Source organism: Lissotriton helveticus, chromosome 3_1, assembly GCF_964261635.1.
Source record: "Lissotriton helveticus chromosome 3_1, aLisHel1.1, whole genome shotgun sequence".
In the NCBI taxonomy this organism is placed as follows: Eukaryota; Metazoa; Chordata; class Amphibia; order Caudata; family Salamandridae; genus Lissotriton; species Lissotriton helveticus.
Window position 1 is genome coordinate 1,722,739,234 of NC_136061.1, and position 17,726 is coordinate 1,722,756,959.

At 46.4% G+C, this 17,726-nt stretch overlaps 1 protein-coding gene and 1 non-coding gene across 2 annotated transcripts in view; both read left to right on the forward strand.

Annotated features, from left to right (window-relative positions):
- The window catches only part of PPP1R8 (protein phosphatase 1 regulatory subunit 8), a 122,599-nt gene that overhangs the window by 13,090 nt on the left and 91,783 nt on the right, over positions 1–17,726 (forward strand). The window contains exon 2 of the mRNA XM_078682503.1: positions 7,966–8,026. Within this exon, the coding sequence (XP_078538629.1) occupies positions 7,966–8,026 (61 nt within the window). The remainder of the gene's footprint in view (positions 1–7,965; positions 8,027–17,726) is intronic.
- LOC144825874 (small Cajal body-specific RNA 1) lies at positions 16,895–17,024 on the forward strand. Its single transcript, XR_013609640.1, has one exon.

The window sequence follows — 17,726 nt, forward strand, 5'->3', positions numbered from 1 at the left end:
TGGAGCCTTTTGTATCATTGTAGGGATTCCGGGTCACTCACCACCCCCGTAGAGTATAGCAGGGCAAAGAAGGAGGACATAACAAAGGGAAGTTTTTTGTAGGATGCTACCATTTGGCCCTCACTATCCCGCAGCTCGGACACATACTCTGAGGCGTGTGGCCTACGCAGCAGTCCAGCCAGTGTATTGCCAGGGCAGTCGCCCTCGCCTTGACAACGCGCCTGCATTACTTGTTCGAGATGCTGGACCTCCCACTCCACTACAGTCTAGTACTCCGTAAGTTTGGCTCTTATGTCGGCCTCTAAGCCTAATTTGGGGTCCTGGTTATATGCCAGCTCCAGCTCCTGAACCTCAGACTCCAGTCTCACTAGGGTCCCCCTTATCGACTTGGTCGCCCGATTTATTTTGGGCTACTCACGTACCACGAATTACAACCTTGAATGCCTCCCAAAGTGTAGGTGGTGATTGCACTGACCCAGCATTCAAGGTGAAATACTCGGTAATGGCTTGTCGAATCTCTTCCCTGGATGTCGCATCCTGCAGGGCATGCTGGGGTAGGGTCTTTGAAAGCTGGATAACCAGCCGTACCGGCGAGTGGTCGGAGTGTGTGCGTGGTAAGTCTTCTACTGGCATGGTCGAGGTGATTGCATCCCTGGATATCAGAGAAAAATCGATGCAGGACCATGAGCCATGTGTGGAGAAGAAGCAGGTGCTGTCCGGCTTAGTGTGATGTGTGTGGTGCCAGATATGTAGCAATGCATTGTCAGTTATAAGTGTATTAAGGGTCTCCCTCGAGTGTGGGTATTGTAGCTTTTTGCTTGAACAGTCTAAGGGGCCCTGCAGCCCCACGTTATGGTCGCCATAAATGGCGACCATGATCATGGGTTGTGCATAGAGCATGCCCACAAAGATGACGTATCTACCTGCCTTATCAATGACTGGGTGCGTTGTGCGCCTCAGCAGCCCCTTCTTGAGTAGTGCTGCTACGCCAAGAGCATAATCGGAGTAGACTGAAGAGTAATGTTTTCCCCATCAGCGGGCTTGGCGGCGGGCTGTGTCACTTGTCACAAGGTGCGTCTCCTGCAGGAAGCACACGTCCACACCATTACGGGCGAGGTATGCGTGTACCAACCTGGACATACGATGTTCCAAGTTAAACATGTAATGTTCATTAGAACGCCGGGTGGGGAGTATAACTGGCAAACTGTTTCATGTTGCATAGCAGGTGTTTTAGAATCTGTTGCGTCTGCCTACAAGTGCTAGTACTGATGTCTGGTCTGCTCAGAGCCAAGGAAACAAACATGTCTAAACAGAGCAAACATCTAAGGAATGACCCCCTATACCCAAAAAAGATATTCAAAACAGCCCACAAGCGGGCGAACTGTGGTTCCCCCTTCCTCCCCCCCCCCCCACAAGCCCTGCCACCCATTCCAAAGCCGCCCCCCCCCCCCAGGTTGAGTCCATGTCCCTTCCTTCCCCAGGAGACACCGACCTAGGACCACACCGGGTATGTAGGGAATTATCCTGTGGGGACATGGTCACGCCAGGCAGGCACCCCCGGCATAAGGTCAACCCCCGGCAGAAGGTCAGTGTGGCCGAGTGACACATTTTCGCTAGGTGACCGGCGTAGGTCCATAGCCTCACCCGGGGCACAACAGAGCAAGTCATATCAATTTGCTTTGTGGCACAATGCCCTCATCTAGCACAACAGCGCTGCACTCCTTAATAGCTATGCTGCAGAGCGTCGGTTAGTCATTGTCGCTGGTCCAACCCTCCTCCGACATATAAGGCGTGGGAGAAGACCTCTTCCTGTCCTTGCTGATCTGCTTCGCATACAACAGTGCAGCCTTAGGATCCGTGAAGAATTGTGGTTTGCTGCAGCGGGCAACTCAGTTTGGCCGGATATAAGAGGGCATAGCGAATCTCCAACTGTTGGAGGGTACTTTTAACAGGTTGGAATTCCCTCCTTGCGGTCTGCAGAGGTAAAGTGAAGTCTGGAAAGAAGGACAAAGTGTCGCCCATTTCTTTGGTTTTACGCAGGATCACGTTCCGGTCAGGGTAATTCAGGAGGCGGGCAATTATTGGGCACGCCAGGGCCCCAGGCAGAGGCCATGGGCCCAGCGAGCAGTGCGAACGCTCGACAATGAAGACCGCTGACAGTTCCATGCCAAAGAGGTCACGGAGCAGGGATTCTAGGTAGTCCTCCATTTTGGAGATCACAGTGGATTCAGGGATGCCAATGATACAGAGATTGTTTAGTTAGGATTGAGATTCTAAATCCTCATTCTTTGTTCAGATTAGTTCCAGCACTTTATCTATTTGTAGCATACGTTGACGATCTCCTGTGAGCATGTCTTCGAGTCCGATACTCTAAACTCCAGCTGTGTAATCCTGTTTTCATGTGAATCTACCCGCTGTTTCGCCTGATCTAGTTGCGCAGTAAGGGGGATCCATTTTTGTTTCTATCAACTTTAGGCTGGATTTGTCCTCCATTAGTATAGACCGGATATCATCTTCTTGTCCATTTATATCTACTGTCTGCGTGGATTGCTCCTCCGCCAAATGCGGCGGCTCGGCTATGCGGACTGTGCGTCTGCCCTCAAAGGAAATTTTTGACTGCTTGGCGTCTGACTTCTCAATGGCAACAGTTAGCTTCTCGCCCAGGCGTAGGGAGAAGATTCAGCAGCTATATTTTGGGGTTAGTGCAGATGGTGCTGCGGTCTGGCAGTGTACACCCCGTCCCCGCCGCTGACCAGCAAGGCCACTACTTAAGTGGGTCTTCAAGGCACAACCTACTCTCAGGGGTGGGGGGGCACAGCGAAGGCCCACCACGCAAATGCCACGTGCCTCCAGATGAACCCCGAGTAGAAGGTCTGATGATGCCGCAAATGGCAGGGCGAGGTAAAAAGGCCAAAGAGGAAGAGCGCAATGGTGGCACAGTCTGGGGGGTGCGGGGGGTTGACGCCACCTGTCCACGCCTGTCAGCAGAGATCAGCGTGGGCCTATGGCCTTTAGCGCTCTCCCCACAGGGTCCTCCAGGGAGGTGACCCTTAATATGTGTGCACAGTCTTTAGCGGGGGTGCAGAGAGGGGGGGACCCTTGCGTGTCTGTAACAGGCCTCGCCAGGTCCAAGGACTGCCCCCACCCCGGCAGACCCATGCCCCCTTACTACCAGCCCACACCTGGGGACATGCAGGAAAGCTCCACGCGCTCCGTGGCAGGTAAGACGGTACGGCCCCGGCCAGGCACGTCACCAGGGCACAGGCAGCACTAGCCGTAGCATGGCGAGGGGCAGCGACAGGGTCACAGCGCCACGGTCCACGAAAGCGCTCTGAGGCAACACCGCTCCCAGCCTCCGTCACAGCCCACATGGCTCGGCCAGCGCCTGCGGCCCTCAGCTGGGAACGACAGCACTATGGTAGATAGGGGGTCAAAGAGGCCACAGAAAGTGCCCCGTTGATCCGGCCAGCCCACACGCGATATTTCAGATTAATCTTTGCATTCACCTGGATTACGGCGGGTGATTCGCTCGGCCAGCAGAGCCCACTCAAGGTGCGGCCATCTTGCAGCTGGTGAGACCACGCCCCTTGCAAAACCAGGTAGTTGGCCTTTTTGGATATCCCAGGATTACCACATGAGCGGTGAAGTGAGAAAGGGATGAGGTAGTGTTCGGACCCATTTACTGGTATAGAATGATCTGCTGTGAGCAGGGCATCTTTAGAAATAATAAGGCAAAGCGTGGAGCTCCTGGAGGGTTAGTTTAGAGTTGTGTTGTGAAAGATTTCTGGAGAGAAATGTGGCAAGCAGGTTGTCAGCCAAGTCTCGTACAAAGATCAGTTTATCTCTTTGTGAAGATTGGTCACTTGCAAAGTCAATGAATTGGGACTGCTTCCTGCCTGCTCAGGCGACTATGAACAAACGACCGATGCAAACCTTTTGTGCCCTCTGGTACAACCGGTCTGTTCCTAGCTTTTGATAATTAGAATAACCTTTTGAACGATATTAATTTTAGAAAGTTGTATTTACCGAATCAGTAATGCTGGGATGTACGATCTGAAGCAGTTTGTTTACACTAGGGCTATTTGTTATTACAAAAGGCGCACTACCTCTGAGGATCTTCGCTCGTAACTGAGGCGGGAAAATGGCTGTTAATCGGGCATGACTTATAGGAAGATATGGCCTGCGTCTGTTTATGACCTGACTGCTTTATTTTGCCCAAATAGTGTATTTTTGGGCGAGTCGCACCATCTTCATCTGCCTGTTTTGTAACCTAGGTTGTGAATTCGACGTACTCACTTGAATTAAAAAACATTTTGTGTTTCTCTTTAGGTCACTACATCGCCATGTATATGGGAAAATATCAGTAATATAAAAATACAGTGTAAAACTGTTGTTTCCTCATCACATTATTTCTGTAATATAGTCCATTAAGAACCTGTACTATTATGTTCTTAGTACAGCAGCGCTAATGCTAAAACAACAAACCTATTATCCTCCAAGTGCTCGGTTGCTCTTTAAATGCTAGGTCCGCATTGTATCCAATACCTACCTTGGCTTTTATATAGGAAAGGTTGTCTAGGATTCTAAATGGCGGTTTAGGATAACATGTACAGAGAAAGTTATTTTTTAGTTAATTGTAAAATACATACTTTTCTTAGGTCTGTCTACTGGCAAAGAATTGTTGAATGCGATAGCTTTAGCTTAAGTCATCAATTCCTTAAACAAAGAAATAGTGAGTGCTTAAGAGTCACACACTTCGGTTGTTGTCTTTCCTGCTTTTATCCACCTTGAGCATTGTTTGAATGGCCCAAGTGGCATTCTTTAGATGGACATTCTCCCTTTTCCTCTGTAGACCCCTGCCTGTATCTGTCTCTGCAATGGGTGAAGAAAGAAACCTGAGGTGAAGACCTGGCATTGATGCTGTAATTCAGATCACTGCCCTCCTTAATACAGCACCTTGTGTGAGACGCTATGACCCAGCACAACTCCACAGTAAAGGAAATGAACCACTTCACGGCTTTTACAGTGTGGTAGCTGTGCAATTTAGGCCCTAGCTCATCTGCCACTCCAAGAAAAAAACTACCAATCCAAGACATCTTTGATCGCTAGACACCTAGGACAGTCAGGATCGTGACTCATGTCGATCCCACACCAGATTTGTTTTTACTCCAAACGCCTTGCAAACCTCAAACTTTGGCTAGCACTTGTTTTACGGAATTTCTATTAAAGAAAGTTCTGTAAGCTGCAATGACACTATAAACGTTCAGGGTGGTCTGGCTTTCGTGCATCCCCTTACTGTTTCTTGCTCTCAGTGCCCTTCAAACCTTAAAGTTTAGCAAAAAACAACCATGTTCCTCCCATTTCTGTGAGATAAAGTTAGGGAATCTGCAGGGATTCACAAATCTCCTATTACTCCGCGTTCTCACACTTCACACGATAAAACACTTCCCCCACTTGTGTGGCTGGACTCAGTGCCCGCAACATGAATGAGTCAAGCCAGGGACCATGCAAAATCAATATTGTATTCGTGTTGTCCCTGGTTTCATCTGTCCATGTTGCGTGCGCTAGACCCATACACAGATGGGCGCCTATACATGAGCGGGTGAGTGGATGGATGGTTGAATAAGTGTCTGAATACATAGTCAGGTGGGTGGGTAAAGATGAGTGACAAGGTGAAACTGTTGTTGCAGTCGTAGCCTGCAGGAGTCTATTCTCCACATCTAGTCAGTCGTCCAGTTGCGTACCACTTCGTTCAGCCCCATCCGTCACTAAACGTCCACAGTCGATGACCCACTCATTTCTACAAACCCACTCTTAAATTGTAATCATGTGGACTAATAAAAAACACAAAGGTGTTGATATTGGCACAGTAGCACTTTATTTAAAATGCACTTGCCAGTTTGATAGAAATTTGTCTTGACCTTAAGCTAACCGACTGAAGTTGCTGGCCATAATGAATGGTGTGATTGTTATTAAGAAAACATTCATCTACCTTATCTTGCTCTCTCCTGTGCAATTACAGGCTAGAAAACCTAATCTGCCACATTTATAGATGTAATGCTGTGTAGTGGGCTCTTGAATTATTATGTTAATTGATTTCACCGTCAATTACTCTCTGTCGGTGCTCTTGATTAACTGATTTGGTGCTTAAAAAAGTGTTTTGGAAACGACTTTTTTTAAACGAATGCGTTTTCCACATATTTCCCATTAGTTAGTTGTCCCCAGAAGATCAATTAGCATTACCCCCCCATTAATACTGAGCGTAGAGTTGCCTCCCGGGAATACTGGGATGGTTATATTGAAGTTGGAAGATTTTCTAAAGCTCAACAGCTTTTGGTGGCATAATACAGTATTGTCCGTTAAATTTGTTTTGGCCAGATTAATTCATTCCTCTTCATCAGGACTAAATGTTTCTAGTATTCCTCCGTCTCTCATTTGTAGAGGAATGTATAACTGCAAACCCTCCTCGGCCAGGTACAGTAAATCTTCATTACGGGCTTTAAACCCACTTCCTGTTGGCATCTACGCAGCAGAAAGCCACATTAATCAAATAGTCTTAGCCATGGCGTTAGTGAGACACAACAGGGAAATTGCAGAAGTCCCTTACGCGCCCCCTTAAAGCTCATCATTGTCGTCGACATAATAAACGGATATCTTACAGTAGCCTCTGTTATTGGGCATAGTCTAACCGTTTTGTGGCAGCGCAACTACAACGGGCCACTCTGTTTTGGTGTGATCTGATTTTAAAGCACATTCACGTCGTCCATTCTGGAATAGAAAGTAATGTAGGCCTGCCCATGAGAGCATTTATGGCTGTTATTGCGTGTGTTGTTATCCCTCACCCTTAGGGTTATATTTAACTCTCCTTAAATGGCCTTAAACCAGTCAAGATAAATGTGCCTAAGACTGAGTGGGTAACAATTATACCAGCTACTCGTGTGCGTGCTCTAGTTCATTTTGTGATTTCAAGGCACTCTTTAGCTCGGCAAGCAATCTGTTTAAAGTTGATTGAGTTCATGGGAATGAGTGTATACACAAGTTGGATTTTTTTTGCCTGATTTCTTGCTTAGGCATGTCCGTTGTCTCTGTGGACCCACCAGTAGCAGTGGTGTTAATAGGCTGCTGACATCTCTTTTCTTGTAGTTGTCTACATACAATATAGCCCGGCTCCCATCTTCACATTCACAGAAAATGCACATATGGACAAAATGTGTGCAAAGTCCACTGACTTTGTTTTAACCCCTTCGCCGCTGGCAGGATTCCCCCGCTGTGCTGGGGGCGCGTACAGCGCCCACATGCTCATGACGAGGTCAGCTTGTCATGAGCCCCGGTGCTGAGCTCGTCATGACCGCGCCCGTTCCAATGGAACGTTCAGCACAGCAGGGGAATCAGCCCAGCATGTGAGCGTTCCATCTAATGGGCGCTGTCATGACGAGCTCAGCTCGTCATGAGCACTGGAGCGCCGTGGCTCATGGCGAGTTGAGCTCGTCGTGAGCGTTCAAGAGGTTAAAGCTAATGACTATGAGTTCCATGTAACTAAACTCCGTACCTGTACTTGTCCCAGTTTACAAAACACACTTCTTTCCGTAACTTGAACTTCTCACATGTGCATGGGCCTATGTGATGCAAGGGTAAGGAGAGGAGTTGCCTAACTGCTAGGGTGGGCGACCTCGAATCTGGGGAACCGGATAACAGTTTGTTTGGTGTGTTCCCAGTCTATTGTATCAAGTTGTTTCTCAGCTGATTAATGAGGAATAAGAGTAGCGAAGGGGGGGCCTTGGGGTGGAAGTGGTTGTTGTTTATGGGTATTCTGTCTTCGAGATTGCATACAAAGAAAGTTAGATATAGTCAAGGCTTTCCACAGAACTGTAAGAAAGATCTGACTTTTCTGTCCGGTTTGCCGTTGTTCCTAAGATTAATGCTAACTATTCATGTTTTCTTGTCTTTATCTTTTTTCCCCAACAGGGCAGGCAAACCTCCGCCTGGTTTACATCTTGATGTAGTCAAAGGAGACAAACTTATAGAGGTATGAAATTCATACTTGTGTTTTCTAAAGTAGATTGTGCACTTGTTGAAAGTTTTTCACACTAGTATGTATTTTCCATGTCAATATGGTGAAAGAGGGTGATGTTAAAATACAGTGGCAATGATTACTTTGCTTTTTTGCCAATTGCTTTGTTCTTGGCACAGTAGCACTGTTTAAAAAGGCCCAATAGTTGCTTGTAGGCAATGGGGTTCTATGAGGGAAGAAAGAATAGTAGTGCGAGATGGTAGACGAGTGGTGTTCTGTAAAGGGGTAACTAGTGTCACCGTGCATCACAAATGGCACAATGGGCTCTGTGGTACCAAAAGTATTTGAGTTACGTAAAACAGGAACATCAACTTAACTATTTTGAAACTCCAGTAAATAGATTTTTACAATAATGTTCACTGGGTGCCAAACTGTCAGATGGAGGTGGCATCTCCAACCTTTTCTTTAATAAGAGCTACTTATGCTCAATCATCAAGAGCTACTAATATTGTTAGTGTTGTAATGAAGACCGCACCAGACAAGATTACATTAGTGGCTACCTTATGCTATATTACTGGTAGTGGTCACCACAGTGCAGGGCTGCCAGCAATGATCAATTCCATGCATTACATCAGGCAGGGTTGCCAGAAGCAACATAAAAAGGTTTTGTCAATTTGGAATGCCTTAACATGGGTAATACATAGCAGCGATAGCTGCAACCCCTGGCACAAAGGCAATTACATTAGATATTTTTCCCCGGGTGCCACACGATTTATCACATATATTTTAGCATCATATGTATTTTGGAAAATAAAACATTTATTTCCAAACAAGCTTAAAAGTTCTGAAAAATACACATCTTATTGTCTCGGATGAACACATTTCAATTTTGGAATATATGTATTAATTCAGCCAAGCAAAAGCTTCAGATTTAGTTAACTGGAATGCTCACAGGAGAGCTACTTTTAAGTAGCTGGAGAGCTACCAGTAGCTCACGAGCTACTTATTGGAGAATCCTAGAGGTGATTTACCATAAAAGTCACAAATGCCCGAAGCACTGACTGATGCTTATCTATTTGCTGTAAAAGAATGACTGTGGTCTGAAACTGTCAGCGTTTGTGAAAAGGTAAGCTGGATGCTGTTCCAGATATTTTTGCATCACCCTGGTTTTCATAGTGCAGTGACACCAAATTGTGTTGCTAACCCCTCCTTGTACTTACCCACCCTCACCCTCCCTCTCACCCTCCCTCTCGCCCACCCTCTCGCCCACCCTCTCGCCCACCCTCTCGCCCACCCTCTCGCCCACCCTCTCGCCCACCCTCTCGCCCACCCTCTCGCCCACCCTCTCGCCCACCCTCTCGCCCACCCTCTCGCCCACCCTCTCGCCCACCCTCTCGCCCACCCTCTCGCCCACCCTCTCGCCCACCCTCTCGCCCACCCTCTCGCCCACCCTCTCGCCCACCCTCTCGCCCACCCTCTCGCCCACCCTCTCGCCCACCCTCTCGCCCACCCTCTCGCCCACCCTCTCGCCCACCCTCTCGCCCACCCTCTCGCCCACCCTCTCGCCCACCCTCTCGCCCACCCTCTCGCCCACCCTCTCGCCCTCGCCCACCATCTCGCCCTCGCACACCATCTCGCCCTCGCACACCATCTCGCCCTCGCACACCATCTCGCCCTCGCACACCATCTCGCCCTCGCACACCATCTCGCCCTCGCACACCATCTCGCCCTCGCACACCATCTCGCCCTCGCACACCATCTCGCCCTCGCACACCATCTCGCCCTCGCACACCATCTCGCCCTCGCACACCCTCACGCCCTCGCTCGCCCTCACACACCCTCTCGCCCTCACACACCCTCTCGCCCTCACACACCCTCTCGCCCTCACACACCCTCTCGCCCTCACACACCCTCTCGCCCTCACACACCCTCTCGCCCTCACACACCCTCTCGCCCTCACACACCCTCTCGCCCTCACACACCCTCTCGCCCTCACACGCCCTCTCGCCCTCACACGCCCTCTCGCCCTCTCGCCCTCACACGCCCTCTCGCCCTCACACGCCCTCTCGCCCTCACACGCCCTCTCGCCCTCACACGCCCTCTCGCCCTCACACGCCCTCTCGCCCTCACACGCCCTCTCGCCCTCACACGCCCTCTCGCCCTCACACGCCCTCACACGCCCTCTCGCCCTCACACGCCCTCTCGCCCTCACACGCCCTCTCGCCCTCACACGCCCTCACACGCCCTCTCGCCCTCACACGCCCTCTCGCCCTCACACGCCCTCTCGCCCTCACACGCCCTCTCGCCCTCACACGCCCTCTCGCCCTCACACGCCCTCACACGCCCTCTCGCCCTCACACGCCCTCTCGCCCTCACACGCCCTCTCGCCCTCACACGCCCTCTCGCCCTCACACGCACACGCCCTCTCGCCCTCACACGCCCTCTCGCCCTCACACGCCCTCTCGCCCTCACACGCCCTCTCGCCCTCACACACCCTCTCGCCCTCACACACCCTCTCGCCCTCACACACCCTCTCGCCCTCACACACCCTCTCGCCCTCACACACCCTCTCGCCCTCACACACCCTCTCGCCCTCACACACCCTCTCGCACCCCCCTCACCCTCGCACCCCCCTCACCCAACCTCACTCACCAGCATAGCATAACAAAACATAGCATAGCAAAACAAAACATAGCATAGCAAAACAAAACATAGCATAGCAAAACAAAACATAGCATAGCAAAACAAAACATAGCATAGCAAAACATAGCATAACATAAAACAACTACGTCCCGAGGCTTCCCGACTGACCCGGAAGGACCTTTGAAGATACTGGAGACTCAACCCCTGGTTATCGCAATTCTCGGCATTGCCCTTGACCGCCTACTCCTGGTCCGTGATTCTACTTGTACACGGGACTACAGACGCCCTACAGGTCACAACCGGATTCCAACTTCCGATTGAGTCGACACCCTGGAACACCCCTTTACATTTGACAGCACTGTTCCATTCTACAACCCTGTCCTGAGGATGATCCCAACTTGATTAGATCGAAACGTCGTCGACTCCCCAACCCATTCAAAAGGCGCTACCTACAACGTGACCTCCTTCGAATACCAAAAACAATGTTTTTCCTATCTAGGATCTAGTCACACTGTATCACTGTAAATATTGTACACTTTTATCTGTTGCGCCGTTCACACTGAGCATGTTTGTCACTTGCGTCGCTGTCGTGCACATCACTTGCACCATGTTTGCACCAAGTACAACTTGGGTTGTGTAATTTTAACTTCCAGTGCTGATAATACTATCTTTTCTAAATTGTTTGTTCATTTTTGATGCCACTGGCACATATAAACGGATATACTGAGTCTCTTTTGTCGGACAATGATAATGTTTCTGCATATCTTTGTAATTGTCTAAGTAAATGATACCTGTTGGGATACTGTTTGTTTAAACACATATTCTTACCCCAATACCAACGCGGTTGATGGGTTGTACTCCTGTTTTTTACACATAACCTAAAACAAAGCATAGCTTAACAAAACATAGCATAGCAAAACAAAGCATAGGATAGTGAAACAAAACATAGCAAAACACAACGAAACATAGCATAGCTTAACACAACAAGACATAGCATAGCAAAACAAAGCATAGCATAATAAAACACAACAAAACATAGCATAACAACGCATAGCGTAACAAAACAAAACCTAGTATAACATAACACAGCATAACAAAACACAACACAGCATAACAAAACATAGCAAAACACAACGAAACATAGCATAGTTTAACAAAACACAACAAAACAGCATAGCGTAACAAAACATATAATAGCACACCAAACACAACAAAGCATGGCATAGCAAAAGAAAGCATAGCATAACAAAACACAACAAAACATAGCATAGCGTAACAAAGCATAGCGTAACAAAGCATAACGTAACAAAACATAGCGTAACAAATCAAAGCATATGATAGCATCGCATAGCATAAAAAACCAAAACCTAGGATAGCAAAACAAAGTATAGCATACAGCATCACTCCGCACCACCACAGCATCACTCAGGGGCATCACACCACAACATCACTATGCGCTACTACAGCATCACTGAACGCCACAGCATCACTCGTTCGCCATCACAACATCAATCAGCGCTACCACAGCATCCATCTGTGCAACCATTCAACAACACCTAGTTCAAATATGTTCTCTCAATGTTTCAAGCTTTATTACAAATGTAACAAAAAGATGTTAATGTTTCACTTCTGTTCTTGGATTTTTGTCACAATAAAATACACTGAACATAATCTTCACAAAAGTTATTTACAAAACTTTAAGCTATTGCCATTATAAATTACAATAACTTTTATTTAAGTATTAATTATTGAAAAAAAATTAAGCCATTGTTACTTGTAATATCAATACATGTAAGTCACGTAAATACAACACATATTGCATTACAAATGCTATAGGTGTCACATTTGCGAAAGTTATAACTATTGGCATTGTAAATGACAAAGCTATTCATTTCATGAAGCTTTATTCGGTAAATGATACACAATGACCATAAAAGCACAGCAAAATGTAATACATTTGTTAAAACAGGTGAGCGTTTAAAATATCATGCTTTTCCTAAGCTGAATTGATTTACATCAAAACGTAGCGGTATAAAAACATATGTCCGGAGAATTCATGTTAAAAGTCAACTTCATGGCATCGTCCACATTATAAATACCGTACTTTATAAACATTGGTTTCAAATAAGCAACCCTTACATTCAGATAGAGGTTGCATATTAACATAAAGTGCAGTGTGCTCCGTTTCGCAAGACTATCACATTTGCAGGGTCCAGCTGGATGCTTCTTTGGTTGAGGGAAAGCCACCAAAACATGAGCTATTCCGAGTCTAAGTCTAGATAGAACAAACCTATGGGCTGGTCTTGTTACAAGGCTCAAATACAGCTGGAAGCCTTCACTTTCAATATGTTTATTATAAAAAATTAACTGAAGTGAGGCGACCATTGACAACTAGACGTTTTTGGGCTCTATACGTCATGAAGATATTTTTCATGTCCTGCTTGGGAAGGTTTCCGGCGGAACATGGGTCGACCAATATATTAAGACCGTAGATAACTTGGAAACTGTCGACAATATATTTAAGCCAGGGTATTTTGGCATAATTATCCAGATCGAGACAATCCCTGATGACACACTGATTAAAGGCTGTCTCCTCCTTATGCCAAATTGCACGCCAGATCATTAGAGGCCTTAGTAAAATGAGGTCACTTAAGTGGGCACTTCCCACTTCCCTAGGGATCAAATCAGTTGAGGCTGATGTAGGTAGGCATAGAAGTTTTTTGATGAAGTTATTTTCTTCCCTCTGCAGGGAGCCTACATTAATGTATCCCCACAGCCCCGCCCCATATAATGCAATAGAAACACTCCTTGCCTTAAAAATTTGCATCATATCCCTGATTCGTCTGTTGCCGATCTTAGAGGCCTATTTAAATATACCATAGGCACTTTTAACCATCTTGGACCTGACATTTACTAGTTACTGAGTCCAACTACCATCATACATAAAGGTAACACCCAGATAACAGAATTTTTCCACCTGCTGTACTTTCCCCCCCCATCAATAAAAAAAGCATAGCTTTTGTTGCTGCTGCCACCACAGGTCATGGTGTGGGTTTTACTCTTGTTGATTAGCAGCCTCCTTTCTTTAATAAAGTCAGAAAACCGATTCATCAGACGCTGAAGTCCTATGGGGGTCCGGGACAGAAGCACAGCATCATCTGCATAAAGCAGGACTGGCACACCGGACCCTTTAACCTGTGGTGCATCGGCTTGGACTGTTTTTAAGACTGAATTAACAGCATTAATAAAAAGGGTAAATCACAGAGGGGCAAGGACACAACCCTGTCTTATTCCGCGCTTGACGCTGAAATTTGGGGTACATTCCCCACTTGCCCCGAAGCGCACACATGTTTGCATCTTGTCATATAGTCTGGCTAAGAAAAAAATAATAGCCTCTGATGCGCCAAGTTCCAGCAGGACTGGCCATAGTATCGAGTGGTCTACCAGATCAAATGCACTGCTTAAATTGGCAAAGAAAAGATATAAAATACCAGGCTTGGCCTTAGTTTACTTGCCGATTAGTAGTTCTAAATTCAGGCATTGATCTAGTGTTCCTCGGCCCTTCCTGAAGCCATATTGAGAACTCGCAAGAATCCCACATTCATCCGCCCACTCTTCCAGCCTATACAGCAGCACTCTACTCGTGATTTTCACCGACGAGTCGAGCAAGCTAATAGGACGGTAATTACATGCTGCTGACTTGTCACCCTTCTTATAGATAGGGACAATGATGGAATCCCCCCATGTAGGTGGAATCAGGGTTGTAACTGCAGCATTTAATACCAGGGTGAGTATAGGTCCCCGCAGCAGTGGGACGGTCTTAAATACATCAATGGGTACTCCGTCAGGTCCTTGGGCCTTACCCCCCTTACTGTTCTTGATGCTAAACTCAACCTCGCCCAAGGAGATGTCTAAAGGGATTATAGGCCAGCATCTATGTTCCTCATCAGGGGGGCCTGTAGCTTGGAATATAGCTGAAAAGTGAGTAACACAGGCCTCGCTACTAACATTAGAAGCAAGTTGTGGGACTTTGTCATCCTTAAGGAATGGGGAATTAACCGTAGACCAAAACAAGCAGCTATCAATAATCTCGGCCGCCTGCGACAGGTTATCCCATGCTTCTTGCTGAAGCTCCCGCTTCCTTCTAGATTGTGCCATTTTATATTCGTGTCTCAGGTTTTTCACTATGTTCTTATCCCTGGGTCTAAGTACGAGGCATGGTCAAACCAACCCTTTTCACGGGCAGCCTTGCCATTACTTTTTCCAGTAAATATGTCATCAATTATATTATTTATATTAATAAAATAGTTCACAGTGAGGACCGAGGCATCACCTGATGTTAGTAAACCTTCGATATCCGCCAAGGATTTTGATATGATGGACGTCATTACTGTTGCTGATTTTTCCCCCTTCGACCTTAGCCTGATCCCATTTGGCCTAGAAGGCCCAACATTACATAAGGTTCTGGACACAAAGCTATTAATTTAGCTATTTTCAAAAACAAAACATAAATAAAGAAATTGTTATTTACAATACCAATAGCTCAAACTTTTCTAACGTGACACCTATTGCATTGCAAATGCTTGTTTTTCTTAATGCGTGATCACTTTAATAAGTAGTACCTTATTATGTGCGATGCCCACATATCACCCGATACTGCTGAGTATTTTTCAACCTGGAGTTTTTCGCCTCATTAAAACTCCTTGCGGCGCTTCATTTTCCGGTATGTTTTGCTTTCCCATCGAAAAGTTGGGGCTCACACAATACCAGACAGCACACCCTATATGTGTATCTTTTTTTTAGATTTTTTACATATCGCTGGAGACTGCTGAGCTTTTCGTGGTGCCGCAATATTATTTCACCGGACACTGCTGAACTATTCGCAGCGCTATGTTCTCCATGGTCCCCGTGCTGTGCCCTGGGACTGTGCATCTGCCCCTGCAGAGAGCAAAGCTTGAGCTGCCGGTCACAGCTCCACGGGGTGGGGGCTCAGTGGTGCATCCCGGCGTCCAGAACAGGACGTCCTCTGGGCCTCCCCTTCCAGCAGTGCAGTGTGTCCGACAACCCCAATAGCGCATACATGCACACAGACAAACGCTGCATACTCGTGTTTTTTGTCTGTCAATATTTTAACAGCTGTGACTTTACACACTTTCCCATGAGGCCGTGATCGCAGTAGGCACAACTGCATCATTCTTTGGGTTCGACAAAGAGGCCAAGGACTGGATGAGCAGGTAGTGTGAATGCCTTTATTACAGTGACTGGCAATGTGAGACACTTGACCACTTTTAAGTTAAACTGCAGAGCTCGCTCTCTATGTGCGTGCCCCCATGCATAGTGCGAACTGAGTGCAGGCACCCTGAGGCCTCCGCTGACTTGAATTACTTTCAGGATTCTTTGCAGAGAGAAATCATTCTTTTTAGGTGTAAATTTCAGGACATACATTTAGAGCTTTAATATATTACTACTTACTGCCCGTGTTGGGGCCCGCAGAGCGCAAGACAGGCAGATTTAATTAGTTTGTGTGTACTTGGAACACATTAAATGAACACTGCAAGCTTCGGTAGGATGAGGTGAGCACGTCCTGTGATTCTGGGCAAATCTGTTAATCGCTCCATGACTAATGTGTTGTTGTGTAATGTGACTGGTGTTTATGTAAAACGCTCCAATACATTCTGGTTGAGCTAGCGCAATATAAACAAACATTTGCAATTCAATAGGTCTCGCATTTTCAAAACTTTGACCTATTGGTATTGTAAATGAGACTGCCTTTTATTATTGCAGGTTATTTAAACATAAATAAAAGGCATTGTCATTTACAATGCGAATAGCTCAAAATGTCACCAATGCGAGACCTATTGCATTGCAAATGCTTGTTTAGATGTATTCTCTGCTCAGGAATTCCAACTGTGTCAATCAGAATGACTAAATGAGAAGTAGGACTGCATGGTAGTCGGACCAGTACGTTTTGACCCTTCAGGTTTATATTTGACCTTAGTTCATCATGAGTTTAAACAAATAAAAGCATTTGTGAACCCTGTTCACCATATAGTTGTTGCACCTTTTGGCACTTATGTGTTTTGATTCTTAAAATATAAAGTAACTGATGTTGTAATTTTTTTCTGATCAGTGCTGTCTGTTGCATAAAGTTTTAAAGTAGAAAACGTAAGCTATATTATGTGATTTTTACATCTTATCTATTAGCAATTTAATTCCCCAGGGCCCTCTCAATATTTAGCATTGCACTTGATACTAACCTAGTTACTTGTTGGTGGTAACTGGGTCTACGGAGTGCAAGATCAAAACAAGCCCTAAGAATTTAAGCCTGGGGTATATAGAAACGCCCTGGGTTATCTCTTGGTGTACATTTGTCTAAAATACATTTTATGTGTGTGTGTGTGTATATATATATATATATCTCCAGCATTAACACCACTGTACTTCGGATTTTTGAACATTTAATGTTGGTTGCCACTACCCCTTTGTCTACAATTGGTTTGTAGCAAACCATTCAAAATTTGGACCTTCAAGCATGACCCCTTTAGGGAAGATTGGTTGGGGTTTATGGGTTACAAGAGGGCCCAAAAACATGGTTTTTACATTTTACGTGGAAATTCCTAAAGGGTTTATTGTATCCCTTGACTTGCTCAAGGGCAGAAAGGGCCCGGGGAGCCACCACATCTTGCCCAACTACAGCTTTATTTTTTTGCTTTTTCGGTTGTCTCTTTCCCCTGTGGGTAGAAAAATTAAATAAAACCGGGAAAGCAGTTTTTTTTTCCTTTAAAAAATAAAAAAAAAGCTAAAAACAAACCGTTGCTCGTGGCTGTTGACGGGGCCCTCGTGCCGAGCGTCCCAGGCCTCCTTCACTGTTGCAAAAAATTAAGGTGCAGGGGATGCAGTACTGATTATGGCTATCCACATTGCTGTTCGCAGATGCAACCAGAACAGTTGTCAGAGGCCTGGGCCCTCCTTCACCTGTGGTATAAGTGACACAGTCAAAATAGTTCACGATTGTTTCACTGCCCTGTGTGTACAAAGGGAAAAGGTGCATTTAAGCAACTGTACCGGCTTT